This window comes from Biomphalaria glabrata, chromosome 10 (genome assembly GCF_947242115.1).
Source record: "Biomphalaria glabrata chromosome 10, xgBioGlab47.1, whole genome shotgun sequence".
Lineage (NCBI taxonomy): Eukaryota > Metazoa > Mollusca > Gastropoda > Planorbidae > Biomphalaria > Biomphalaria glabrata.
In genome coordinates this window covers 4,205,957-4,233,923 of record NC_074720.1, presented here as the reverse complement: position 1 = coordinate 4,233,923, position 27,967 = coordinate 4,205,957, and the positions used below count along the sequence as shown (strand labels likewise).

At 36.7% G+C, this 27,967-nt stretch overlaps 1 protein-coding gene across 5 annotated transcripts; it reads left to right on the top strand.

Annotated features, from left to right (window-relative positions):
- The first annotated feature begins 904 nt into the window (after window positions 1–904).
- Window positions 905–27,967, top strand: LOC106062904 (sodium- and chloride-dependent glycine transporter 1-like). 5 transcript variants are annotated; one of them, XM_056043328.1, is made up of 16 exons: window positions 905–1,062; window positions 16,954–17,136; window positions 18,722–18,932; window positions 19,310–19,444; window positions 19,720–19,863; window positions 20,566–20,725; window positions 21,057–21,189; window positions 21,837–21,971; window positions 22,184–22,287; window positions 22,393–22,517; window positions 23,071–23,183; window positions 23,374–23,502; window positions 23,794–23,893; window positions 24,347–24,456; window positions 24,542–24,715; window positions 25,701–27,967. In XM_056043328.1, the coding sequence occupies exons 1-16, from the start codon at window positions 952–954 to the stop codon at window positions 25,848–25,850; spliced, it is 2,217 nt and encodes a 738-aa protein (XP_055899303.1). In that variant the 5' UTR covers window positions 905–951; the 3' UTR covers window positions 25,851–27,967. The 5 variants fall into 5 exon arrangements, with proteins under 5 accessions (XP_055899303.1, XP_055899305.1, XP_055899301.1 ...); XM_056043326.1 differs by lacking the exon at window positions 905–1,062 and adding an exon at window positions 9,795–10,957; XM_056043327.1 differs by lacking the exon at window positions 905–1,062 and adding an exon at window positions 9,797–10,957 and having other exon boundaries at window positions 16,954–17,112.

Genomic DNA, 27,967 nt, shown 5'->3' with positions numbered 1-27,967 from the left:
ATTTACATACACATAGTATCATGATAGTTTTAATATAATTTTAATACAAAAACTTATTAATACATATTTTAATATGTTTTTGACTCTTATATGTGTTTTTTTACAAATGATTTAGCATTTTATTTTATTTTTTTTAAAAGTAAACAAATGGAGATTTCCATTTTTACACGTATCCTAGACTACACGAAGAAGATCGACACTCACGTGACATAAATAAAGACTTTCATTGGTAGTTCAATTATCAATGAACTTTACGTTGAGGGAAAAAAAACTCGTGGGAAAAATAAAAGGATAACACACAAACTTACGAAATTAGTGTATTCTTGCATCAATCTCAACAAAACACAAATGTAGAATGTGCATTTAAACTCTACCTTATGATGGTTAACAAATGTTTACTTATTTAAACGACAGCTACGTTTTTAACATAAACTAACACACAGAACTTAATTTTCTCCTTGTTTACGGTGACATGTCAAATACAAACTCCGTTATAATTTTTCCCTAAATTAATGGGAAATGAGGTTATGCTAACTTACACAAAATTGTAAAAATATAAAAGCAGCAAAAAGTATTGTTTTCTACACCACAAAAGTTACAAATGTAGAGTGACGTAGATTATTTATATCCAGAGTAATGTTCTTACTCGACATAATCAAAACATGATAATCATAGCATTATGTTTCAAAAACTGTCACTTCACCATTGGGTATTTTCCACTAGTCTAGCTGTTTATTTTTGGTTTGTCTTAAGTATTGCGATCATACAATTATTTATTAAACTTGTTGAAAACAAAAAATTGTAGTTATTTTTATTTACGCATTATTTCCTCTAGTTTAAAATCTTGATACGTTTCTTAAGACCAAGTAAAAAAATATCTAGGTTGTCCTGGGTATTAACTTAAAAAAAACCTATAGCCAACCGAAAATAGTAAAGTACTGTCATGTGAAAATGGCTGCTACTTCGGGGAGGTCGCATCTGTATCCAAATGTTTTAAATCGAGAAAATGGGACTAAAACGATAAATGGCGAAAATGACAATGAAGCTCGTATGGATCTTTTGGTAAGCTCAGTTTTTAAAACACTATTTCGACACATTAACATGGATATTTACTCTAAAACAACACAGAGCACATGGCCTGCTAGAAAATGTTTCTGTCAGGCTGAGGATCATAGCGAGGCCAAACAACTCTCTTGTTAGACATGATGATGAAATACTATAGCTATGACTAGTGCGCCAAAATTGGATAGACTATATAGACTTCTAGATCTAGACTAGATATTCTCAACTTGATCGTGATCTAGACTTTTGTTACATTTTTTTAGAACTCTAGACTCTAGATCTAGAGTTTCTAGACTAGTTTTTAGTAGTTAACTAAGAGTTGAGTCTAGAGATCTAAATCTAACTTATAAATAAGATAACTAAGACTAAAGTCTAAACGACTAGAAAGTCACTACTAGACACTAGGTCTAGAATATAATCATAATGTCACTAGATATTGATATAGACTCTAGTAGATATATTAAATATACTTAGAATATAGATCTATATAATATTATATAAAAATATATAAATATAATAAATTAATATAATAATAGATTATGTCTATAAGTCTATACTAGTCTATAGTTATAGAATATTATAGATGAAAAATGCCTTAGATGGAGACTCAAAACAAAACTGTCTAGACTCTAGATAGAGTAGAGTCTAGTCTAAATAAATCTATTCGGTATGTAATGTTATTATGACTCACTATGAGTAACTATGTAAACTAAATAACTAAATCTAGACTTAGACTATAGTAGAAGTATAGTATATTCTAAGTCTACTAAGTATATGTAGGTCATTCACCGTCATTCGTCATTGTAGGTCTTTACTCTAAGTACAGACTACTATAATTATAAATACATTTATACTCTAATCTAAGATCTAGACTCTGTGTATTTTTGTATGTAACCAATATAAATCAATACAGTTGTCTTTGCTGGAACACGCCATGGCCTAGACTCTAGAGTACTCTAGACCTAGAATTAATTTTGTAACATTGTACCCTACTAGACAGTTATAAGTATAAGGCAGTACTAGAATTTACTAGATAGCATAGGCAATTGAATGGTAGATAACTCAGAATTTGCCTTTTTTAGTTTTAAATACTGGAAATAATGCTTGGCGCTTGGGCCTAACAGCGCTCCCCCAAACCCCCTAACTTGCAGAGTGGGGTGTTTACTGTCTTTCCACTAACTAAAAGAAGAGTCTATACTAGGGTAAACAAAACATCAGAAAGAAAAAAGGCTCAGAATAGAATGAACATTAATTACATACACACATATAAATCTTGGCTATGACTATGCCTTGCCTTATTACATCTGGATCTTTCTAGATCTATACTCTAGATATATAGATCTAGTCAATTCTAGTGACAACTAGTAAGAGCATTATTTTTGCAATACCTTGTTGATGACTCTCATAAAACTAAAATGTTATTTAACTTTGGTTAGATCAATTATTCAATAATAGAATATATTGTGTGCATCCATTGTTTGGGACCCCTCAACTCAAGAAAACATTTAAAAAACTAGAACAGATGGTAATATAGCGCTTTGAGATTAATAAAAAAACGAATATTCACATTTGGCTAGAGTAACACCTGTACCTGTAATAAAATCACTTAATTTAGAAAGCCTTCAGGACAGAAGACTCAAAATTAAAGTAGCAATTATACATAAAACACTGAACCATAATCTTTAAATAAGTAAGGTCTGTATTATTTAAGAAGATAGATGAAATCTCCTCAGACACTTGTACTCTATCTTTTAGATCTATAATATAGCATCTAGTCTGGGTTATCTAGAAGACTCATAATTTTTGTTTAACAACTCACAATAAAAATATGTTACTAATCTAAACTCTAGGATAGGCTTTATTAAGTCCAACACAATCACCAAGTACTCAGTCTACTGATCTAGATCTAGACTTATTCTCTCTAAACCAGATTATTCTAGAATAAATCTTGATAGATTAGTTAGCGAAGACAAGAGTCAGTCTGTTTTAGTTTCCCTGGTCTTTATTTTAATGGATATTATTTTAAAATAAATAGCTGACTAGATCTACATATATCTATTAGTCTTTATCTAGTCTACAATATAAACTTTATGTCCTCCCCAGTTTCGCACAAAAGTCTTTGGTCTCTGTGCTAGTGTGCTCTGTATACATTATTAGTTTGGCCAGTCTTTAGTATTAGTATGAAGACTAGACTTAGATCATGAAACAGGGTTACAGAATTAACCAAAGAATATCACTATTTCTATTTATTTAGATCTTAATGCTACTTAGGTTCTTGGTTAGGTCTGTTTATACACATTTCTAACACAACAAACACACTGGTGGAAGGTCTTTGGTATGTGGGCAGTGAGAAATTAAATATGAAAAAGTTTTTTGCAATCATGATGACCTGCAAAGTTGTTTTATTAAAACATAAATTTATTGTGATTAATGGAAATGAAGCAAATTAAGAATATACCTAAACTTAGTAATATTAATAGACCAAGTGGGCAATTGGTTACAGAAAAATGCAAATTTACAGGATAATTACCATGTTTAACTCTGATGTATGACCAAATATCTCAAGCTAAAGTATTTATGTAGCTAAATTGAGCTAAGCCAAATGCAGAGTTGACCCACAAATGTAAAAATATAAGATTAGTATAGGTTTTGTCTCTCTCTCTATATATTATATTTAAATAGTATTACCCTCAGAAAATGGGTGTCAAAGTGGTACTGCTTCCAAACTTTTTAAATTTTATTTATTTAAGATTTTGTAGCACTGACCTAGATCAAGTAGACCCCAAACAAAATGCCATTTATTGAACATTGAAAGATGGCAACTGCCCATTTCTGCCTAAATAGCAACATTGAAAGTGTGGTTCATTGCATGAATTGTGATGAGACTGTCCTCTGGTTTGTCGTGTTGTTACAGACTTTCTAATATTTGTTGTGTATAGGTGAACAAAGTTTAGGTGTTGTATATATAGTGCCAGCACTCTTAACTTGTCTTTGCATGTTGTCCAATTTATTAATAATCCTTGTCCTAAACTCTCTGGATTTCAGATGTTTTTTTATTTTTGCTCCTTTGATCTGAATGCCACTAGGATTGTATTATAATAGACTGTTTATTTTGAAGCAAATACCGCGATTTTGCAAATAGGTGAAGAATGATGGCAATAATAATAATGAAGGAAAAGGTTTTAAGATTTTATTTGACCTACATAAGAAAGTGTAAATCTTGAAAAGATCTTATTCCATTAAATTCAGCTGTGATTAACATTATTATACTGGAACATTGGCATCTTTTTCGCTGTGTGTATTGTTCATCTGCCGTGTTGAAAATGTTTTTTTTTTTTATGTTTGGTTTAGTCTGGAGTCTGCACATTGTGATCAAAAAGAGTTGTTTTTTTTTTTTTTTTAAAGGGGGGAGGGGAGCTGATGGAAGGAGAGAGAGAGACAGACACAGAGAGAGAGAGAGAGATCTAGAAAACGGGTTCCTATGAAGTTTAATAGTTTCAACTCAACATGAAATGAAGAAAGTGATTGTTTGGCTTGTAACCAAGAAATTGGAATGTGATGTATGCCCTCCAGATGTTGCCTTTCACTTTCTCTGCGGAAACTATCTGCGTAGATATTTGACCTATCTCTGCAGTGACTTGTATCTGGGGCATGGTTCTCAAACCACGGAACCCATTTACAAAATAACGATAATGAGAAACACGTGAAAAAAAAATCCTCAGTGAAAAAATTTTTGGAACTACTGGTTTAGGACATTGTCACGACTACCTTATGTTTCAGTGACGGGGGAGGGGGGGGCATATTACAAGACAGTCTCCATTCGTTGTTGAAGTCATTAAGAGTTGAACGAAGTCACTCCTTTCTCTTCTCCACCCCGTGTTTTGTCATTTCTTGTCTTGAAACCAAAAAGGTTAATTACAAATGTGTCGTAATTTTAATGTTGTCCCCGGGAAGCTAGGGCGTGCTGCCAACTGGGATGTTTCATTGTCCTCCCTTTTAAGTCTTGAACAAATAGACACCACGAAGCCTAGCGCTGTTTCGGCCAAAGCAAGGGAAGGTCTGTTGAGAAGTTAGATCACTGCACGCGAAAGAAATTAAGGGCTTTAAAATAAGGGGGGGGGAAGGAATAGCCCCAAAAAAAGGGGGGGGGTCTAGTGCTATGAAACTACCGCGAGATTTGGTTAAATAAAAAAAAAAAAAACGACCATTGTGCTACTAGTTAATTTAAAACTCCCAATGGGCAACAATTGAATCGACGACTGTTAATCGGCCTCTTTGAATGAAAACGTTGAAGTCCGTTCTATTTAGTGTTTCTTTAATCTGAAGCGTGGCGAATAGGAAGAGATGGTTCCACATTTGTCGTTGTTTGTTTTGTTATATTGAAGTTTGTGTCTAGACGAAAACAATTGTGTACTTATCTCGTGGTGACACCGGTGACCTTGTACAGCGGAAAACAAGTTGATTTGTATTGATGTCAACTTGCTTGGCCTTTGAATAAACAGTTACATATACCACAGGTTTGGGGGGGGGGGGATAACTTTAAACTAGATCTGTTAATCCTTTTAACGGATTTTTTAAATAAAGGAAATTAAGTTAGAACTTTTTCTCAACTTTTTAAATGGTAACCATATTATTATGAAGACTGGCATGGGACATGCGTCTTAATACACAACGTAATTTTTTTTTCTTGAGAATACAAAACAAGTGAAATTGCCCTCACCCTCTCTATCCCCACCCCCCTTCTGCCCATTTCCTTGTCATCCTAAAGACTTCATCCAATGCGTTCTCTCAAGACTAAGATACACCTCTTAGATCCAATGGGTCTTTTACCAATATATAATAGGGGTTCCCCCACCAGGGTTCATTGGACTGGAAGTGTCGCAAGAAAGTGTTGCTTCTGTTGGTATGTAAGTTGTTACGTTTGATCAGTGACAGACAAATACGAAGAACAAACAGGCAAAAAGTCTGACCAAAAAAAAAAGCCAAGAAATTGTCAGACGATTAAAGCTACTGTGCTAACTGGTGACTAACTTGTTTACTTGTGTCCCACCGTGTTTTTGACCGAAATAGGTTTGAAGTTTTAACACTTATGACCGAGATAATATTAATTTAAAAAAATCGTCAACCATTAAGAGCCTAATTATTTTGTTTGTATAATAAATGTCATTCCCCCCTCCCCCAATAGATAGTGTCGATAGTTACAAAATGATTTCTCCCCCGACAGCTTCCCATAGTTCTTGGAGGGTAAGGCAGTAAGCGAATTGAATGAATAGTCGTGTTAGTGTGAGACGTAGATCTTTACCGTGTCTCGAACACTTAGTGTCACGGTGACATTACTTTAAACATACAATGCTCGTACAGGGACAAACGCCGAATCACTCTAGTAACATGTCAGTTCTAGTTCTTGTTTTTTTAGTCTGTGTTCTAGCTTCCGACATCTATTCACACAATAATGACACTTGCGAGTGAGTGCATTTAAGGACAGCTAACATCGCTTGTACTTAATGTGGAGGTACAGCTCGCAGTTGATGACACCTAACATCGCTTGTACTTAATGTGGAGGGACAGCTCGCAGTTGATGACACCTAACATCGCTTGTACTTAATGTGGAGGGACAGCTCGCAGTTAAGGACAGCTAACATCGCTTGTACTTAATGTGGAGGTACAACTCACAGTTGAGGACACCAAACATCGCTTGTACTTAATGTGGAGGTACAGCTCGCAGTTAAGGACAGCTAACATCGCTTGCACTTAATGTGGAGGTACAGCTCGCAGTTAAGGACAGCTAACATCGCTTGTACTTAATGTGGAGGTACAACTCACAGTTGAGGACACCTAACATCGCTTGTACTTAATGTGGAGGTACAGCTCGCAGTTACGGACACCTAACAACGAGATCTACGGGGCTCGCAAAGACCTTTCTTCAGGGAACAGTGCCAGGGAAAAGAAGAAGAGGCAGACAGAAAAAGCGATGGGAGGACAACATTAAAGAATGGACAGGCCTGCCATTGAGAGAGGTTCTGAACAAGGCAAAAAAAAAGGGAGGAATGGAGAAAGACGGTCGACAAATCTTGCCTGGTGCCCCAACGGTCCAACAGACTAAGGGATAGGTAAAGGTAAAAACATCGTTTGTACTTAATGTGGAGGTACCTCTCGCAGTTGATGACAGCTAACATCGCTTGCACTTAATGTGGAGGTACAACTCACAATTGAGGACTCTGAACATCGCTTGTACTTCATGTGGAGGGACAGCTCTTGATCAGTTTTCTTTCTTTGCTCTATGGACATCTTCCCTCCCAGCTCACACTCTCTTGAAATATCCGATTTAAGTTTGAAAGCTGACACTGGTCAGTCCTGATGTGCATCTTGTGAGCTTGCCGTAGTGTAACCTGTGGCTATGGGGGGGGGGGGCACACAGATCCTAACCTGCCCCCTCCGCTCTCCAGCACGCGCTGAGACAGTGTGAGTGAAAGAAAGGGCCGGGGTACACTCCGAGTTTCTACCTCCTTGAACCCTCCGGTGGGTCGATTGCAGCTCAAACTAAACTCGGTTAATCTATTTCTGGTGGTGATGCAGGCCTGGGAAGAGGGGAGAGATTGTATAAAGTTGTGACGGCGTGTTTTTTTTTAACCTTTGGAGATATCGTCTGCACACTTGACGTCTGCTTGTATTTATGGTTGCATCCAATAGGAATTGCTCTATTGAGTAATATATTAAGTACAATATTTACGAGCTCTATTGTCAGAAATAAAGGAACGACTAGTGCTATGCAACAGAGCTTTCTCTGGCATACAACACGTACTTAAATGCAAATGTTTATATATATATATATATATATATATATATCTACGAAAACAAAGAAAATTATTTACAAAACCATCATAAGTAGCAATGTATGCAACTGAAAGCTGATCAATAAGTTAAAAAACAACAACAGAATCTGATAAATACTTGGGAAAGGAAGATCCTCAGAAAAATGTATTATGCTAAAACATGATAAAGCCGCTTGGAGGACTTAGCAAGAGATGTACCTGTATTATTATACCAGTTATGTGAAGACCACTCTACAGTGGTGGAAATATAAATTACGTTGGGCGGGTCATCTCGAAAGAACTGCACAGAAGAATAGAGCAAAAATAATATACCGGCAAATAATTAAAGGCAGGCGCCCCAAAGGCTGACCACGAATACGATGGATTGATGATGTAGAGGCAGATCTTTAACAGCATGGAGACGAAAAGTACAGGACAGATCTGAGTGGAAAGATGTGGCCCTGGGCTCTAATGCCTTTGTGATGGCTGGATTGATATACGGGCTAGCACAAAGGCATCATGAGCATGCTTTAATGAACTGTTATTAATTTAGACATTAGTCATGTGATTCATTTCTTTGTCGCAACCATATACTTTTTTTTGTTTGACTAATTAATTATCCATTTATTTGTTGTTTCCTTGCGTTGATTGAAACACTATACAGGCACCTTTTTTAAAAAAATCCTGTTCCAAAACATTGGAATGAGATAGAGAGCTGCACATAGTTTGTTTTCGACGCGGACCGAGTGTCTAGAAACATGTTCCATCTTCTATCGTATAGTTGTTAAACTTTCAATTTCATTGTGTGTGAGGTGGCTAAGACTAGAGTTTGCTGGTTTTCATTAAACTCGCTGATCTCAAAACCTTGTCACTAATTAATGAATTTCATATTCATCATTAGGAAAGGTTCCTTTCAGCCAATTAAATTGAGACCTTCTTTTAGTAGTCATTTTCCTCTTGAATATGAACAGATGAAGTGGATTGTTGACGTGGCAAGAATGGCATTAAAAAAAGTACCTTTCCTGGACAGTTTGTCTTTATCTCGCTAAACTTAAAAGTGCAAAAGTAATTGGGGAGGGGGGGGGGAGAAACATCGAAATATAAAATTTCCAAGACGATGGGCGTCATTTTGACCCGACCTATTGACCCCTGACCTAAATCACGGACTTACTCATCGGTGGTTGTTCTTTTGAACAAAATAACAACTTAATGCTCATTAGGATGTTCTCCAGTTGTGGTCAAGAGTCTACTCTACCTTGCAAGCTGTGATGTCTAACCAACGTTCTAAATGAAGGGTGTTCACTAATGATGATCAACCGTCAGCTGTAGGGCTTGTCAGTCAGAATGAAATGTCTCTGCACTTTGAGCCTGGTACTGAGAACAAAACCACAAATCTTCCTAACAGGAGCTCCATACTTGTGAACCGTTCACCTTAAGATAATCTTTCAAAAGATTTCCTGTTTCGTCACTCGAGTTTATAGTCACAGTGGGTAGTAGTACGTAGATATTCAGCAATTGACGTGTTTTTGATATCAAGTTTGATCCACCGTAACACGTTAAGTCTGGTCCTCGTGGTATATTGATAGTCTAATCACTGGTTCTAAAGTAAAACAACAAAGTCTAGTTCTTGATCAATATCCTTCTAGTTCAATTAAACTTAATTTTTTCTTGCATAGATTTTTTAACAGATTCCTTTGTCTGGTTCTTTTTGCTAGCAATATATTTGTGCAAAGCTGTACTAAAATAGTTTTGTCATTAGTTTCAAATAGGAAGTTGTGTGTTTGTTGACAAGAATTCAATTTCTTCTTAGTTGATCAAACATCATGTATGTGTGTGTGCGTCAAAGAGTTGGTGATCAAATATTATTTCTATATGCAATACATTACAGAATGCCAACGAGACTAACTCTATATCCAATACATTACGGTGGTAACATGTTTTTGAACTTGGTCAATGTTTGTTGTGTTTACATGAGATAATTCTGCTAAAGGGCTTTGTGATCTAAAGTGTAGACTGAACGTATCCAGTTTCATGACGTTTTGACTGTACGTTTCAGCGATTTCTTTGTGTCGGGGATCACCAAGGAATACTGTAGACTGGGGGTGTGTGCGTTCTTGAGAAGAAACTGGAACTCTTGTATAGCCTGAACTCGTTACATTCCACTGCATTCTTTAGTTTACACCTCCATTGGCCTTAGTCTATCCAGCCATTTAGAGTTTCTTTTGTTTTGTTGGGTGTCATGAGATTCAGGGCTAGGCCTAGTAGCTAACAAGATTCAGAATAATTGATTGGATTAACGATTATTATACGGATCATTTGTGCTTGCTCTATTTCTTTTTATTATGTGTTCATGATCTGTACTACGTTTTCTGAAAGTTCCAAGTTGGTCCACACATATATATATATATACTATGTCTTGTTTTATCCGTTCACTTTGGACTCCTGGATGTATTCAGCAACTACTTGAAGTATTCTTATGAGGCTAATGTTGTACATATGACTGGGGCAAGTTCATTTTGAAGCCATTGGATTCCCTTCTCTAAGACAACATTTCAAGAGCGTTCATTGCTCGCAGTTCTATTTCTTCACTTTGGTTGATGACGTAGTGTGGAAGAATTCTGTTTCTTAAGTACCGTTTAATCTTAATTTGTCGAGTCTGTGTGCTAATTGTTAACACTTGCTGATTAGATGTCGTTGAGCCACACAGTTGATTCGTGCCTGGCACATGCTCTTGACCAGTTTTCCAACCAACACTGACTTTGTTTTTTTCGACATTGCATTCAACGTTTCGATTAGATTTAGAAACAGCGGTGGATAACAGTTTATAATTGAAATAGTTGTGGCTTTCTTGGAGCCGTGTATCAACCACTGTGCTTAGTCCGTGACTACTCTCCGGTATGGATATCAAAGGATTTCTTTCGTCGGAAGGTCGCAGAAAGTCTTTTGGAGATGAGTACAAGTCTTTCAAGTTGCTGGGTGGGGAAAGGAGACGCCAGTCCGTGGCAACGTGGACCACGCTTCGGCCATTTCTTCCTGCAGCCGTCCCTTTGTTGGAGGAACTGAATGACCTTCACGAGGAGAAGGTAATGTCCACTCCTCTCCAGGAGTGTCTGGTTTCTGACTTCATAGATAAGTGATCTTTTGTATCCCCTTTAGTTTAATACAAATTATGATGATGATTAGATTTAATTATTGTATTTCTGGGAGAAGGTTTCCATTTCTAAAGACATTTATGTAATGCGAACATATTCCTTAGGATTTCATTTCAGTCTGTAATACATGGCGATTAATGTAATGGCATGGTTACTGTCCTAAATAAAGGTTAGCCTTTGAACTTTCCTGACTGGTCTGTTCAGGCCTTGTTGCTTAAACTGTCAATCATACTTCAACTCGTCAGCTCTTGCTTGTTTGTTGAACTTTCGTAGAGTGCGCAAACATTTTCTGTAACCTTTTGACCCTTGTTCTCTTTACTCTGGGTTTCCTTTTGTCTTCGGCTCGTAGAGTTCCTCCAAAGTTTGTTGAGTCTCTACGTCCTTTCGATCAATGTCAGCCATAGCAGCATGTTGCTCTCTAGGAACAGAAACATGTTTCTAACAGCATTGAATACTTTGCCTGCCTTATAACGCTGTCTAACGCTTGGAGACTTTTGAGTCTTTATTAATCTCATTAACAATACTTAACCTTTGGTCTGCTCTCATCACTAATATTACCACGTCATTGGAAACGTGTCCGAATGTAATATGTAATAATATGTAATGACTTAGGGGTCACTCAGCTGTGTCCCAATAAAGTTGGTCACCGCAGACGTGACTAAAGGGCTTAACACGAATTTACTACGTGCCATGCGTAATCGTGCGTAACATATTCTAAGTGGTCGTTCCTTTGCGGCCATGGGGATCTTCTGTTGTGTTTGTCTGCTGAGAGGTGACCTTGAGATGAGTAGTGTAAGCCATAAGCATGGCCTCTGTTTTAACCTGTTGACTTGATCGTCTTCGGGGGGAGTGCATGATCAAACGTGTCCAGAGGATTGTTATGTATACACTTAGAGTGAACTTTCTGACATCGCATAACAAGAATTGGAACAACACCATTGAATGAAATAAGTTGAGGAAACAATAGTGTTTGATACAAGAAGAGACCTTGACCTATTCACGGTGCGGTACTTAAAGTCGAATCGAATGTAGATTATTTCTGATATTTGATGCCCCAAGACACCGTACAATTTTTTGTTTTTGTTTTAGTGAAGAGTTCATTCACTTATTATTTTTTTTTTAAAATTAGTTTAGAGTTCCACTGGCCTATACACATGACTGCCCTAAGTCTCTGATGTGTCATGGCGGATGATGTAACATTAGTCTCCTTACACAATTGTCGTGTAAGTGTTGAGTTTAGGTGTGAGTACATTCTGTGTGCACGCGCGTGTTTTATGGCATCACTTTATACTTCCGAGATACGCAGACCTGACTTACTTTGGAGAATACGTTGGGAGAATGTAATTTGTCTAGTCGAAGGCTTCCTATACTCTAGTCAGTAACTTCAGTGACGGATTCTAGCATGAAAATGTTTATAAACACTTCAATTCACACATTGTAGAGAAACTGTGGTATGAATGTGTGTGTTCTGTCGTATAAATTGTTGGCTCTTATTATGTATTGTTTTTTTGTAATGCACAATTGTAGAATAAATGTCCTCACGGATAGAAAGACGATGAATATTAATGATTATTATGAAATGGTAGACTTGGATGTAATAGGTCTAGAGTTTTAGAAATATCTCGCATGTGTGCTACAAATCCAGTTCTTTTAAATCTCAATCTTTCATTGAGTTTTCGCCCGACCTTGATAATCAGTTTTGTTTTTGTCTAGGTGGTGATTTTAGCTATTTGACATCAAACCAGGCTAAACCATTAGGCTGGATATGATGAGAGCGTCTCTCTAGATTTGACTCATCCTAGCTAAGTACATTTCGAATCTTTTAGTCTCTCACGTGCTACTTTTGAATGAAATAGAATAGACTCGTGAAATGTATTCATGTACATGATTGTTTCTTCGGATAGGTTTCCAGATGTTGGTACCATTTAACTTTGTTTTTAAGGCTTTGGTTTGATTCTTTTCTGTTAAGCAGGAACTGTGCGGGCCACGTGGTCAAAGTTGTATTTTAAACCGGACCTGAACTCAATACTTTGTTGTTGTCTTCTTAGCGCCATCTGCATTCAGGATGTTCAAACTTAGAAGAAAAACAAAGCATCTGTTAGATTGACATCCGTCCTTAGAAACCTAGTTTTACTCACCCCTTCCACTCAGTTAACCACATTCAAAACAGATGGCGCTATATTTTCTAGGTCTTGTGTTTTTTTTATTGTGGCGGTCAGGCGACCATGTCTCGTATGTAATCTTTGTATAATCGCTGACTAAATTGTCTCTAGAATTCTTTCTAAACACGACCAACACTACAGGTTTCATGAATGAAAGTCTAATGTATGGGACACAGTTAGGGAGGGGGGGGAGGCTTGGATCAATGCACTGGAGGATGACGTAGAAATGTTCCTTGTTTGGTTTATATGCATTGGCTAAAACTTGCACTCATGTCTTATTGAAGACATTACTTGATGTTTGCTTAAACTACTATCTGTTCAATGAACGAGGTAAACAAAAAATGGCCCCCTTCGAATCATAAGCGAGCTGCAGTTCAAATGTAAGTACATCCTTGTGGTGGTGGTGGCCAGGTGACGGACAGTATCGAGAGATAACACGTCACAATGACAGTCTGCGAGAAGAGACTTTGGTGAGAGGGGGCAGTGGGTCTCTGATTTTGTTCTTGCCGTGATGAAAGTGCAATGTTTCTCTTGTTTGGTTAGCGTACAGCTTTGGTCAGGTGACAAAGCGTGCTGCCAAGCTGGATGGTGGGGTGACGTCCTGGTAGTGTCTAGAGCATCTACCTAAACCTAAGAGGCACAGACAAGATGTTGGCACTCCTAGTCTCGCAACATAAGAGTCCAGGAAGTCCACTGGCTTTTGGCTGATATTTGTTCTATGTGTGTAGTGACCACGATGAGACAGTGCTCTTGTTCAAAGTGGCTTGTGAAGTCTGCTGGGTAGTATTCCCAGGAAGACATCGTATCCGTCACTGTAGTAGGCGTGACTGATTCCAAGGACTTGGTATTGCAACAGGTTGGTTCATTCTAAATGGCATGTAAATTTTAAGATCTGAAAGAATGACTGACCCACGTGACTTTTAACTCTTGTTGCCTGGACATCTGTAACCCAGTTCTGTCCGAGTGTCTCTACATTCTACATGCTTAGTAATTCCTTTCAGTGGGATTTTATTTTTCATTTCAAAAATGTCGCGCAGAGGTTGTGTTTCAAAATATCTTCATTTGTTTTTCAAGACTTTGCGTTGCTAAGATTCTGTCCTTTATACAGCTACACACGCGTTTCGTGAAAGCACTTTCCCAAGTAAAGAAGGAGATCTATCTTCCTAGTTCATCCCTTCACTTGCTGCTCCCGCTCACACGCGCTGTCTCGTCTTGTTTGACGTCATACGTGTCCCGGTTCTTGCTTGCGTTCAACAGCTTCCGGTGTAAAATTGGGTCAAGAAAACAAAACCAAGAGAGGACACATCACTGTCAGCACCTTAAGATAAGATTTGTGATCACGTGGACACTGCCGGACTGACCACCCTAGACACCTCGATGGACGTGGCCTTCGGTGATAGAGAAAAAAAAGGGGGGGGGGGTAAACGACGCGCAGTTGAAAGATATGAATGGGTCGTCTCTGTGAAGTGGTACAAGAAAGCCAGTTTAGTAGTAAGGCTTCTGGAAGGTGGCCACGCTGGTAGGAAGTCGGATTGTCTGCCCTAGTGGGTGTTCACCTCCGACTGGTCCTGTCATTGCTTGTTTGACCAGCGATAACCCTGCGGTCAACTTGTCTGGAGATTCTCCTGCATCAGCAATCAAACGATTTCATATAATAGCACGATAATAAGAAGAAAGGAAGATTGTGTAAAACTTGGAAGCGGCGTGTTGACACGTCATGTCCAGAGTTGAGGGGTGAGAGGAAGAGGTCGAGAAGTTCCAGAACTGCTCATGTGGAGAGACCTACGCCAGAAAGTAGACGTGACATTTAGTCATCCCCCAGCCCTAGGAAAGACGATGGTGAGTTTCAAGTTTTGTTTTTTGTTATCTCAACTTAGGACAGACATCAAACGCACAAACAGCATAGCGGCTGTTGCGTTGAGCACTTGTGTCTATGTGATTAGTAATAGTGCATGAAGGATCCATTAACACTATCCTAATGAGTTGATATAATGGGGCCTAGATATAAGTGATGTGTTGACTTACAGCCAACTGTCAACTATTGATTTCAGCCTGAGTTTCACTGTTTCTCATCTGTTAGCAATATTCATATTCGAACCACTGCGAGCGATGCGTAGTCTCACAGCAGCGGTATGCGAATGAAAGGTGTTCGATGTTTGGGAGCTAGCCAGGCCAAGTGAAATGACGAGGGAAAAGTACGCATGTCTTGTCATAAATCTAGATGCTGCTTGTGACAACGGCCGTGATCCCATAGTGTGTAACTGTAATTAAAGATATTGTTTTGAGAAACATTGTTCTTGACCATGCCAATGCTCGTAACTTCGTGTCTTGTTAACAGTGGCGTAGCTAGGAAGTTGACATCATTTGGGGCCTGGAGGGCTTGACCTCTTTGGGGGCCCTGCACTTTGCGTAATATTTAATGTAAAAAAAAACAAACAATTTCGAACACTCATTTGGGCCCCTCTCCCTCAAGTGGGGGCCGGGATGATTTTCAAATTCTCTCCCCCACTCTTCCCTACACCCTAGTTACGCCACTGCTTGTTAATATTGATCTTGGGATAATTGATGTCAATGAAACTTAAGTCTTCAGACAGTTAAAGGGAAAAAAAACAAGAAGGCATTGCGTGTATGTGCTATACCTCAAAGTCTGGTCCATTGTTCTGATAGAATGTTGTCTTTATCTTTGAAATCTCAGAATGTCTACACGCTAGTGTCTGTTCTTGATTATTTGTTATTTTATGTAAAGCCAACTATGCCATGTCTAGTCCCATAACAGATGTCCATTGCCCACATTACTGGTTCGCTGCTTAAACCAATGTTTAGATGTAACCCCCCCCCCCACCCCCTTTCGTTTCCTTCTATGTTTACACAGGGCTGTGGGGGATTACATCATCCTGTGCTCCATGTGTGTATCACACTCACACACTTTGCCATTTACTTCCCCATTCTGACACCTTTGTATAAACATGTCTCTTGGGGGTTTTTTTTAACATAGGGGGGAAAAAAGAATTAACTAGATTATAAGTTTGGTGTTTGTAAGATATGCATCCTTCCAAATTTGGGCCTGATAAACTGACTACATCATATAGTGATTTCATAATCATATCTATCTTACCCATAAAATCTATTCTATCCTGTCTGCTTTCAAACTTTGTTAATGATTTAAAGAAAGCTCATGATGAACAAAATACATTCACTATATTAAATTGTCCATTGCAGGCCTGCATATTTAAATACTTAATCCTTCTATACCATAAGTATACCTACGCAGGCAAGACTCAAAAGTAAAGTAGCAATTATACATAAAACACTGAACCATAATCTTCAAATACAAAAACAAAATCTAATAAAATACTCTGAAAGACACAAAGATAAAGGCACATTCCTCGACCCATATGCTAGGACAAATTTGTACAAATACTCCTTCTTCCCTAGTGCTATTAGAGCATGGAATGGGTGCCTGAGCTAGCCAGGAAAACCAGTGACTTGGCAGAATTAAAGTCATTGGTTAATTTGCATGACTAAATGCATGACGCGTAGGAAGATAAGGCAAAAATATCATAAAAACAAATTATAAGCATTGAAATTGTTTTATTATTATGATGTTCAGATTGAGTGTAGAAATACAAGTTGGCCCATCCAGCAATAGTAGGCGTCCAAGTTTGATTTGGTCCATCCAGCATTCTTTTTCAGACCATTAGCTTGCAACTAGAGATTCACTTGACAATGTCTTAAAACTAGAAGTCTTGCCATTTGCATTCTCAGAGAAATGTGGTGATTGATCATCATCGCAATAATGTCAAGCAGCGCCATAAGTCTGGTGACTTGACCCCCAATGATGCTGGTCCCATTGATGGCAGTGTCAACAAATCTGCGGTTCCTTGGTACAAGAAGGACTTTACTGAGAATTCTCTTGAGGATGATGTAAATAAATCACAAAATTCTTGGGTACTGGTGCTACTACCTTACTGCTTGACCGACACCAGGACTGGCTAGTGTCAGGAATACTTGACACTGACTTTTTTGTGTGTGTGTGGTCATTTAAAGAATTAATTGAAATTTTAATACATAGAATAGTCAGATGACATCCATTTAGTCCCAACACTGGCCAGTTCGTTTTGTCTTATTTATACATTGGTAATAGTGCTTCTTATATCTTTCATATCAAAATCATTTTTTTTTCTTCTAAATTATGCCAAATACCTTATATACACTTATTTCAAAAACAACATATTTATGCATGTTGTATATTGTGGCTTGATTCAAATAGTTTGGATATCTTTAACATAGTGTGTGTGTGTGTTTGCTTTGGTAGACAAAAGCTATGCAAATACAGCCATGAATAAGTAGCCCAGAAACACATTGATTTTGTTCAAGATGTTGATATTGTATTTAGATATAGATTTATAACCTGAAATATTGATTATAGATATGGACAGTTTAATCCAATGATCAATGGATCATGCACACCTTTTTAGAGTAGCAAAATATGTCAAAACACAGGACATTCTAGAGTAGCAACATTTAGTACACTACAATAAAAACAAAGTCCTATGAAATATTTGCATAGTATTAAATTGCTAAAAGTGTAAAAATGCAGCATGACTAAATGCCATGTCAGGAATGGTGTAGAGTAGAGTGAAGCTTTTGTTCCACCACTCAACTGATCTTCAAACTGTTCAACACTGCATCTTGTAGATCATCTAGATTGATTATTCAATGCATGGTTTACTAACTACAATTAACATTATTTAAATACATTTAAATAAATGCTTGCTGCTGTAATCTCATGAGTCAACTATTAGAGAGTGTTTAACAAATGTAACCCTGCTTGCAGTGGCTCTGCTTACTCTTCTCAAAGTCATAAAAAAAAACTCTTAGTAATAATAGTCTTCTATTTTCTTGTACATAGTCTCATGAACCGAGGGTTATTACATTAACAAATCATACCTTGTTTATACTAAGCTATCTATAATGCTAAATGTATTGCTTGCTTTATAAATGCATATATATTTTTCACTTCTCAATTTATTTTTCATGGTTGGTTTTATCATTTTTCTTAAATTTTGCTATATTATTGAATCATTGTTTTTATTTATTTATTATTAATTAAAGAAATATTTCACCAATGTAATGGTCCAAAATATCTAGGGTACACACTTAGTCATTTTAAAGTATCACTAAATGTTTTCAAAAGTGAAGTCAAAGTTTCCTTTAAAACCTTTTGTTAAGTAATCATAGGTACTTTCTGTACATTTTCTATGCAATCACCCTGAGAACTTGTTAAATTTTAAGTCTGGAACTTTAGTAGCCTTTAGAAAACATGACCCACTTTCTCAGCATTTAATTAAAACACTGGTGTGCAATATGTTTCAATGAGATGAACATTTGGTCAAGTAGAAATTGTGTTGTAATAGAACTGTACCTGGCACTCTGAAAAGCAATACATTGGTATTGTATTGAGTGATGACATTGTGTTAAATCATGAACATGAACTTTGTTTCACAGTGTTTGCAATGTTGTGTCTCCTCAGAGTGCCGCTGACCAGCAGTTAGCTCAAGATGTATCAAGTACTGCAGTGCTCACCTCCAGGGTGGGAGAGGAGATTGAAGACTTGGAGATCACAGAGATTGACCGCGGCAACTGGTCAGGACGTTTTGATTTCCTCATGTCCTTGTTGGGCTACTCTGTTGGCCTGGGCAACGTTTGGAGATTTCCTTACTTAGCCTACAGCAATGGTGGTGGTAAGTGACAGGAGTTACTCTCAATCATTGTGTTGGTCAAAGAAAATTATTAGCAACTCTATCAGCTCATTTTGCAGATGATACAAATATTGTTTATTTGGTTGAAATTATTTATCCACTAAGCTTGATGTATGTTGGAAAACAATATTGCTTTATATGGTAAATAAAGGAAATCAAATAAATTATAACTTTCTTTGCTGTATGATATGAGATGTAGCTGTTTTATGACTGGAGGTAGCCAACATGTAATTTGCTGTAATGAAATTAAATATTTTTTTGTAAGTTATTTCCTTGGGCTTGTTTTTTATATTTCCTATTTTTTCTTAATGTTTTATGGTTTTGCATGTTTAATTATTCATCTACTATGTATTCCACAGGGGCTTTTCTATTTCCTTTTATCATCATGTTTATACTCCTGGGTTTTCCCCTGATGTTTCTGGAACTCAGCTTTGGTCAGTTTGCTGCTTTGGGCCCAGCAGCAATCTTCGATAGAATCTGTCCACTTTTGAATGGTAAAAACAGATTTTTCATTACTGGTAGTAAATGTATATTACAATTAATGTCATATATTACAATTAATGTCAATGATTATAATAGATACTGTTTTTTTTAACTTAGAAACAGTTGTAATAGTATTTTTTGTTTCTTAAATTCTAAATGTTTATTTTGACTTATAAATTGACAAACAATTTTTGATGGCAAAAAAAAAAAGGTTTTTGTTTTAAAGAAGAAAGAAAATCTTTTTTTTTCCTTCAAAATTTCTATATGATGTCAATCTTTTGTGTAGGTATTGGCCATGCCATGGTGTGTGTATCTTGTATGGTTGCCTTCTATTACACTGTAATCATTGGATGGGCTTTCCTTTACATGTTCAAGTCCTTCGCCTCTGAACTACCATGGGAGAGATGTCATAAGGACTGGGCCAGTGAGCGTAAGTTTGTGTTTCTTTTTATTTGGTAGCTTCTGCCTCCTTTTTGTGTAGTACGGATTGAGTTGGAAACCACTGCAGACTCATCACAAAATGTTGTAGTCAATTGAACCACTGCCAATTTTTTTTTTTAGACAGAAGAGGTCTATTCACTATCCATGCCATCACATTTTATTTAGACCTTTCATATGTTTTGTTTATGATGCGACAATTTCACTTTAATACAAACAAGGAGGATTAGACAATTTGGACCCAACAATAGGGCAAAAAAGGTTAGTTTGTAAAATGGAACAAACTCAAATGTGGTAAGAGCAAGAATGAATAACTAAAGATTAACTGATGTGAAGTAGAGGCTGCATGGCATACATTCACATAAAAAAATGTCTTGCTGGTTCATAGGGCCACACATATTGTATTGGCACTTGATCTTCCAATGATTTTACCTTTTTGTAGGAATACATTTTTATGAACTAAACATTAGAACTACCAACATTCAGATGGTAATACATTAATGATTAGTATTTCTTATTTTTAGTGTATTTAAGTATTGTTTGGTTTAACTTTTAATTCCATTGGAGTCTTTGACTTTTTATACCACTACAAGTAGACACAATTAGTAGTTGTTATAAATTTGGTTCCATGTTGTTGTTTTTTAAAGTTTTTGGTAAGTTGATTTGTAGCTAATTTTGTTTTATGTATGACTAGGGTGTTACTCTCACAAGGATGCCGCTGACTGTACTGCCACCAATGGTTCTGTGTACTACTTACAGAACTGTTTTAACAAGACAGAAGTGGAGAGGCTGAACATAAGCTCTTTGGCCCACAACAAATCTGACAGGGCACCGCCTGCTCAAGACTACTTTGAGTAAGTTCCAGCTCCTTACACACACAGGCAGCTATTAATCTAATTGTGCAAATAAATGTTTGACTGAGATGGACACTTTGGCATTTGAAAAACTACTAAAAATAACTTAACAATTGTAAATACAAATGGGTTTGTGATCTTTAAAGAGTCCAGTCAATTCTAACGGCTTCCTGACATACCTTGGGGAAGTTTAGGTGGTTGGTCATTATGCTGGCCTAATAACACCTTTGTTGACCACCAGATGAGCCCCATAGATCACAAAGTCTGAAAAGGCTACCTTTACTTATTTTACTTAATTGTGATGATGAACCGATTTATTCTTGTTCACTAGGCGTGATATACTTGGAGTGACTGAGAGTATAGAAGATATTGGAGGATTACAGTGGCAGATAGTCTTGTGTCTGCTGCTGACTTGGACCTTGACATTCCTTTCTCTCAGCAAGGGTGTTAAAAGTGTTGGAAAGGTCAGTAAATTCTTCATTCATGATTTCCTGAATTTTATTTGGCAAAATCATAATTTTGATCCCAAAAAATATATTTCACTGACTGTAATTTTCATTATTAAATTTTATGTCAAATGAATATATGGCATAAACATGCACAACTCCACTGCCTAGATGAATTGTTGCTTACATCTTTTTTAAATGTCTTCCATTGCTTTTGACATTCAGATAGGTGCCGCAATGATATATTTCTAACTATTTTTGTGCTCTAGTTTATAAGAAGGCAAAATTTCAAAATTTTCAAATTTAAATTGTTAGTCCCAGAAAGAATTGTGACAAGCCTAGATTTTGTGCATTTTATGAATTAGCCAACAACTTAATAGGTTTGGTTGTACCATGATTCTATTTGAACATCAGAGAGTGTTATGCTATTTTTAAAGTTAAAGGTTAAGGGATGGTCTGAACAAATTGTCTGTTTTACACTCCCTGTTTCTCTGCACCCATTGTAGAAATATTTCAAGCTTGAAATACACCATGGAAATTTGACTTTAGTTTTATCTGATAGTTGGATAAGGTTTTCTTAAGCTCTGTAGATATTACACCATTTAGTTTTGTGTCAGGCATGAGTGATGTCCATCCAGCTCTAAGGAGTACTTTTATTGTTTCAGGTTGTTTACTTCACTGCTTTGTTCCCCTATGTCGTCCTGACTATTTTATTTTTCCGTGGTGTGACCTTGGATGGAGCAAAAGATGGCATAATCTACTACCTCACTCCAAAGTTTGACAAGTTGATAGTTGCAGAAGTAAGTATTTTGTTCAGTGTGTGAAACGTAAAGTCACTTGATTTACGCTAGTACCATCTAACACTTACTGAGCATCATACACATGTGCTATAATTTCTTTTTTATCTCATTTTTTTCCATACCTGGGTATAGGCAGCCTATGATAATATTTTTTTTTCCAGACCTGGGTAAATGCAGCCTATGATAATTTCTATTTATTTCTTTTTTTCCAGACCTGGGTAAAGGCAGCCGTGCAGATCTTCTTTGCTCTAAGTCCAGCTTGGGGCGGTCTCATTACTTTATCAAGTTACAATAAATTTCACAATAACTGTTTCAAGTAAGCTGTTTAGATATCCGAGCATCATTAAAACACACAATATATAGGCAGAATTATTTTTTTTTAAAGACTATTTCGTGCATTAATGTGTTTTTATCATTATAGGGATTCCCTGATTGTTGGTGTGGGCAATGTCTGCACCAGCATTTATGCTGGATTTGTTATCTTCAGTATTGTGGGCTATTTGGCTAAAGAGCTTGAAACACCTATTGATACAGTCGTGGATGAAGGTAAGAGTCGAGTAGCTGTATTGAACATCTCTTGGGATTCAGGGTTAAGGGCTACATTCACTATTTTAAATCTACGAGGGCTAGATGAACCCTTGATATTTCTGTTTGGTGTGCCTTCATGATATTGTCTAAGAATTAACAATTGTGCATATCATTGTAGAGGCCTCCTTTAGTCCTATGAGAAGTAGCATGGGAAAAAGATCATCTGTTCCATAAAATGCCACACAGACGGCATTAATTCTCTTTTAGCAAGTTATGTAACGCTCAAGTTAAGTGTTAGTGTCGTAGAATTCCCTTTTTGTTTGACCAGTTTAATATCCAGTTCCTCTTATAAACATTACAATTATTGCCAGAACATGTTCTAAAGAAATATTTTCAAGGCGATTTTGACAGATATAATGCATGGATAGCTTCATCTTTAAATAGAAATAAATAGTTAACGCCACTGAGGTACATTACTATTTTGTAATTGATAAAACTTTGAATGTTATAGAGTTGACTTTTACTGAAAACATGATAGACCTCGATTAAATATTGATTTCTTTATTTTCAGGTCCAGGGCTTGCCTTTATTGTGTTTCCTGATGTGGTCACTCGACTGCCCATCCCTCCACTCTGGTCCTTCCTCTTCTTTTTCATGTTAATTACGCTCGGCATGGGCAGTGAGGTTTGTTCCAATCATCTGATTGATAGTATTAATTAATAGAGGCTTTTATTTGACCTTTTTTTTTTTTTTTTTTTTTACAAGTGATATTGATTTAAACAAAAATATTTCTTATTCTCAAATCATCATTTAACTTTCCTTGAAAATTGTTATGATTTGCATGTGATACCATTGTATTTGTGTCTTTTTACAGTTTGCCTTACTTGAGACAGTTATGACTGCTGTACAAGACACGTATCCTCCACTAAGACAGAAGAAAGTGTTTGTGGTGCTGGGGGTTTGTGTTTTTGGTTTCCTTGGAGGTCTGGTTGTTTGCACAGAGGCAAGTCAAGACTTTTTTAATTGAACTTTTTCTTTTGTTTCTTTAAGGGCAAGAGAGAAACAGTTTCCAATTTTTTTATTATTCTCTCTAATAGCATACAATTGTCATGCTAGAACTTACAATGACTTAGTTGTTGTTTTTTTTCTCAAAATAAATATAAGCCATTTTTCATTCAGCTCTGTGGTAGCTCTATAAAACTCTGCTCATTAGCTTTTTCCATCTTATCACCATTGTAAGCCATCCTTAAAAATTCTTATTCCTTTTTTTGTGTCAACTCTTGACTGTCCACAGGGTGGCATGTATGTTCTACAACTGATGGACACATACTCTGCCAGTTTTGCTGTCTTTATAATGGCCATTTTGGAGTGCCTGATTATCGGATGGATTTATGGTATGACACTCCTCTAGTACTGTGTAAAAACCAGTGACTTGATTGGTGGAAAAAAAAAGATTGTTAGTTTAACATTATAGACCTAGTGGTTATATAATTTCCAATATAACTTTATTTTATTCACTCATACCCATTGACCAGGGGGTGAGGTGGCTGAGCAGTGAAACACTTGGGTTCCAAGCCAGGGGTGCCGGGTTCGAATCCTGGTGAAGACTGGGATTTTCAATTCGTGATCGTTGGGCGCCCAGCTCTAATGGGTACCTGACATTAGTTGTGGAAAACTAAAGGCAATTGGTTGTTGTCCTGGCCACTCGACACCCTCATTAACCGTGGGTCACAAAAACAGATTATCATACATCATCTGCCCTATAGATCGCAAAGTCTGAAAGGGGAACTTTATACTTTATATCCGTTAACCAAAACTGACATTGTTCAATGTACATCATTGTTTAGGTGCTGACCGCTTCCTGAGAGACATAGAGACAATGATTGGTCAGAGGAGTAAATTCTGGCACTATTTCTTCATCTTCTTCTGGAAGTTTCTGACACCAGCCACTCTTATTGTAAGTTCCTGTAGCTTGAGTTTTGTTTCTGATTGCTTTGGTTTGAACTGTCCAAGTGTTCATGTGATAAACTGTCTTTCTTTAGTTCTTGTTGCTGTTCAATCTGGTGGACTACAAACGTATGTCCTACAAGAAGAAGCCGTACCCAGTCTGGGCTGAATTGCTAGGTTGGTTCATGACCTTCATCCCTGTATTGGTGATCATCTGTATGGGAATATGGAGGTTCTACCGCTCACCTAAGGAAAAGACATTTGTTATGGTAATATTTGTATTTCTCTGAATTATTTTGCTTTATTTATTTTTTTTAAGTCTCGTGACATTAGTTTAAAAAAGGTATCTTTAAAACAAAGCAAAAAATACCATGGAAAAAAAGGGGGGGGGGGTCTTCTTTTTTTTAAAATGATTGAATATAGAATATAATGCTAGGATCTTGTTTTATTTGACTGAAGGGATAAAAGTCCAGAGATGAACCCAATAATGCTTTCCCAAAGTTTTATAGTTAATGCAACTATGTTAACCTCACCAAATCATGGGAAAGGCTATCCACTCTGAGGGAAAATCGGGAGGCAGTGACCCTTAGGCAGGTTGCACCACTCAGTGCTATATACCCTGGCAGATCCAGTGATGCTGCTGACCTTCAAACTGTATCGGTACTTGATGTTCATTTGGTTATATCAGTTGCCTAGAGAGGGGCAGGGACTGATGTGCGGGCAACATCGCTCTGACCACATCTAATGCCACGGCACTCATCATCCATGAGATGATCTGTAGTCGCATCATGACTGAAGGAGGCCATATAGGAATGTGTTGTCTGTCATTGTTAAGTTTTGAGGTCTAGAATGAAAGCCTTTTGGCCTGCAGCATTTAGTTCTCCTCCTCACCTGATCATTAAGTGTTGTATTAACAACTTTTATATGGCACAACAACTATCTATATATTTGGAGTGTCTTCTAATTTCTTTGACTTATAATTGTTTGAGTTGCACTTCATTAGCTTCTTGTGTGTGTTCTTGATATGCTTAGATTTTAATCAGAAGAAAAATAAACATTAGTTAACAATTAGTCCTTTATATATTGGAATGGAATTCATGTAGAGACATTGATCATACTTGTATGCTGATTGTCTGATAGTATATGCAGATGACCCTAACCCCATCTGCCCTATAGAGCACAAGGTTTGAAAGGGGAACTTTATTTATTTTTTTTACTATATGCATGACATTCTGTTTTTTTTTCCCACTCCAGAAATTGAAAAAGATGCTCCATGATACACCCAAGTGGGGTCCAGCTTCTAAGATCCCACGATCAGATTCTAGCCTGGACATTGAGGGAGGCAAGTCACGGATTGTTACAAACCCAGGTTTTACAACAACAGGCAATGAAACCAGGATATAACTTCATCTGCATCTCTACATCTTCCTGTTGTTTGACAGTCTGCTAGACACTCATGTGCTTGGTTCAAAGATAGTTCTTAAACATGTATGGACAAAAGGTTTAGGCTAATAGTGATATTTCCGAGTGGATTATTAGAGTTTTAGCTGGATATTTCAATGATTGTAATTAGAAGACCTGTCTGTCATTCCAACGTAACATCACTCGATTGACACCAGAGAATCTCAAAGGATGGAGTCATCTGCTGAAAAAAATTTACTTTTTTTTTTTTTTAATTGTGATATTGACTATTTATTAAATAATAGAAGAAATCTTTGATCTGCTGCTATTTAAAAAAAAAAATCATCAACACAATATTGATATCTTTGGACTAGAGATGAATATTTGTAGAGTACTAGAGACAGCACACCCTGGAGAAGCAGTGCAGGGTTCTGAGCTTAAACTGCACTACACCATTAATTAGGATGAATTGGCTTCTGTGTCTGTGCACTTGAAGTTTCTTGGGTGGCAATGGAGAAGATATGAATTTTGACACCTTCTGTCGACTTAGCTTTCATTACCAACATTTCATTGACACATCTTGTGGCTACACACTGCCATGGGTTACTGTGTAATTCTTCTTATAATATGGAACATTGTTTTGGAAAGAGAAGCTTATTGTTAACATGACCCTCATAAGGATGGCTACTCAAGAGTTACTCCTGACAAGAAACAAACACGATTGTAGATTTGTCTCTTGGGGAGATGTTAGCTTTTTAAAATACCATTGTTGTTAGTCATCAGTACAACTAGTGGCCAACCAGTTCCTAAAGTCCAGATGCAGTGTAACAGTCCAATCTGACATTGGGTTTGGTTCATCTGGATTTAAGCCATTCTTGTAAGACGTAGACTGAAAAACTTGTACCTTTGACTTGTGCTCTTTTTTGAAACAACAAAAGCTGATTGAAAACTGAAGTAATTTATTCTTTTGTGATTCAATTTCTTTTTATTGAAACTGAACTTTCCAGTCAATTGAATTTTAATTCATTTTTTTAAATCATTTGTTTGGTGAAGTTTTAAAGTTAATATTGTTTTTTAGTGGTGTCGTAGGTATTTTTTTCTTCAGTCAATTAGTTGAGTTGGAGCTGTGGTTTTAAAGTGCCAAAGATCTATTGTTTATGTTTATTGAAGTCGTTTATTTTTTAATTTTGTGTTTAAGGTTTTGGATTTTAATGAAGTTTTAAGAAAACCTAGATTTATTTTTCTCCTGTTCAGAGTTTGAAGCATTTGATTGAACGTGTGTCTTCAGTTGGAAACAAGCTCAGGATTTGTTGGTCTAAACTATCATTGTCTCTTTCTCTCTCTCTCCATGAAACAGCATTGATCAGATTAAGGACCATGTGTAGACCTGGCACTGACACAAGCAATGCCTAAAAGACATGATTTATTTTCTGTACATGAGCATCTGTAACAGATTCAAATTTCTGTTCGAAAGTGTTTTAATGAGTTACTTTGCATTAGTGGTGAGAGTTTTTAGAGACTGTCTTCTCTTAGCTTGCGTCTGCTTACGTAGCAGTCAGAAGTTCATATGAAAATATTTGTTTTTCCTATTATTTGAATATACTACGAGAATTCTCAGCTCAAAACTTTAACAAAATTTTTATTTTATGTTGTTTTTATTTTTTTTGCTCTATACACATGTATTTCTACACCTACTAGACATTGCTCTCATATAATAGTGCTTTACATGTTTGAATCTCAATCAACAGTAGTAAAAATAAACCAATTATTTGTAGCAGAACTCTAATGAATCTACATATTCTCTTTTTAGTTACCATTTTGTTTCTTTATTCCAAGCGCCTGTGTGTTTAAGGATTATTATTTTTTTTCTTCTTTGCATTTACTGTTGAGATAGCGTGTATATTTATTTGTTTAGTTGTAGTCATTTCAAGGCTAAGTCATTTCTTATGGCAGCTATTTGGTAGTGCACTTGAGTGATCTATATAGTACCATCCCTCACGTCTGGTGATACTATACATGAAGTCCTGAGTATTTTAGAACCAAGGTTTTGATGTTTTGTCAATGTTTAAAATAAAACGTTCTTATTCTAAGCACAGAAACTTTTCTAGATTGGGGGGGGG

Coding starts and splice junctions, on each gene's coding strand:
- LOC106062904 (XM_056043326.1), top strand. CDS start 10,772: ATGGATATCAAAGGATTTCTTTCGTCGGAAGGTCGCAGAAAGTCTTTT. Junction 21,972..22,183: donor ACAAGTTGATAGTTGCAGAA/GTAAGTATTTTG, acceptor CTTTTTTTCCAG/ACCTGGGTAAAGGCAGCCGT. Junction 23,503..23,793: donor GTCTGGTTGTTTGCACAGAG/GCAAGTCAAGAC, acceptor GACTGTCCACAG/GGTGGCATGTATGTTCTACA.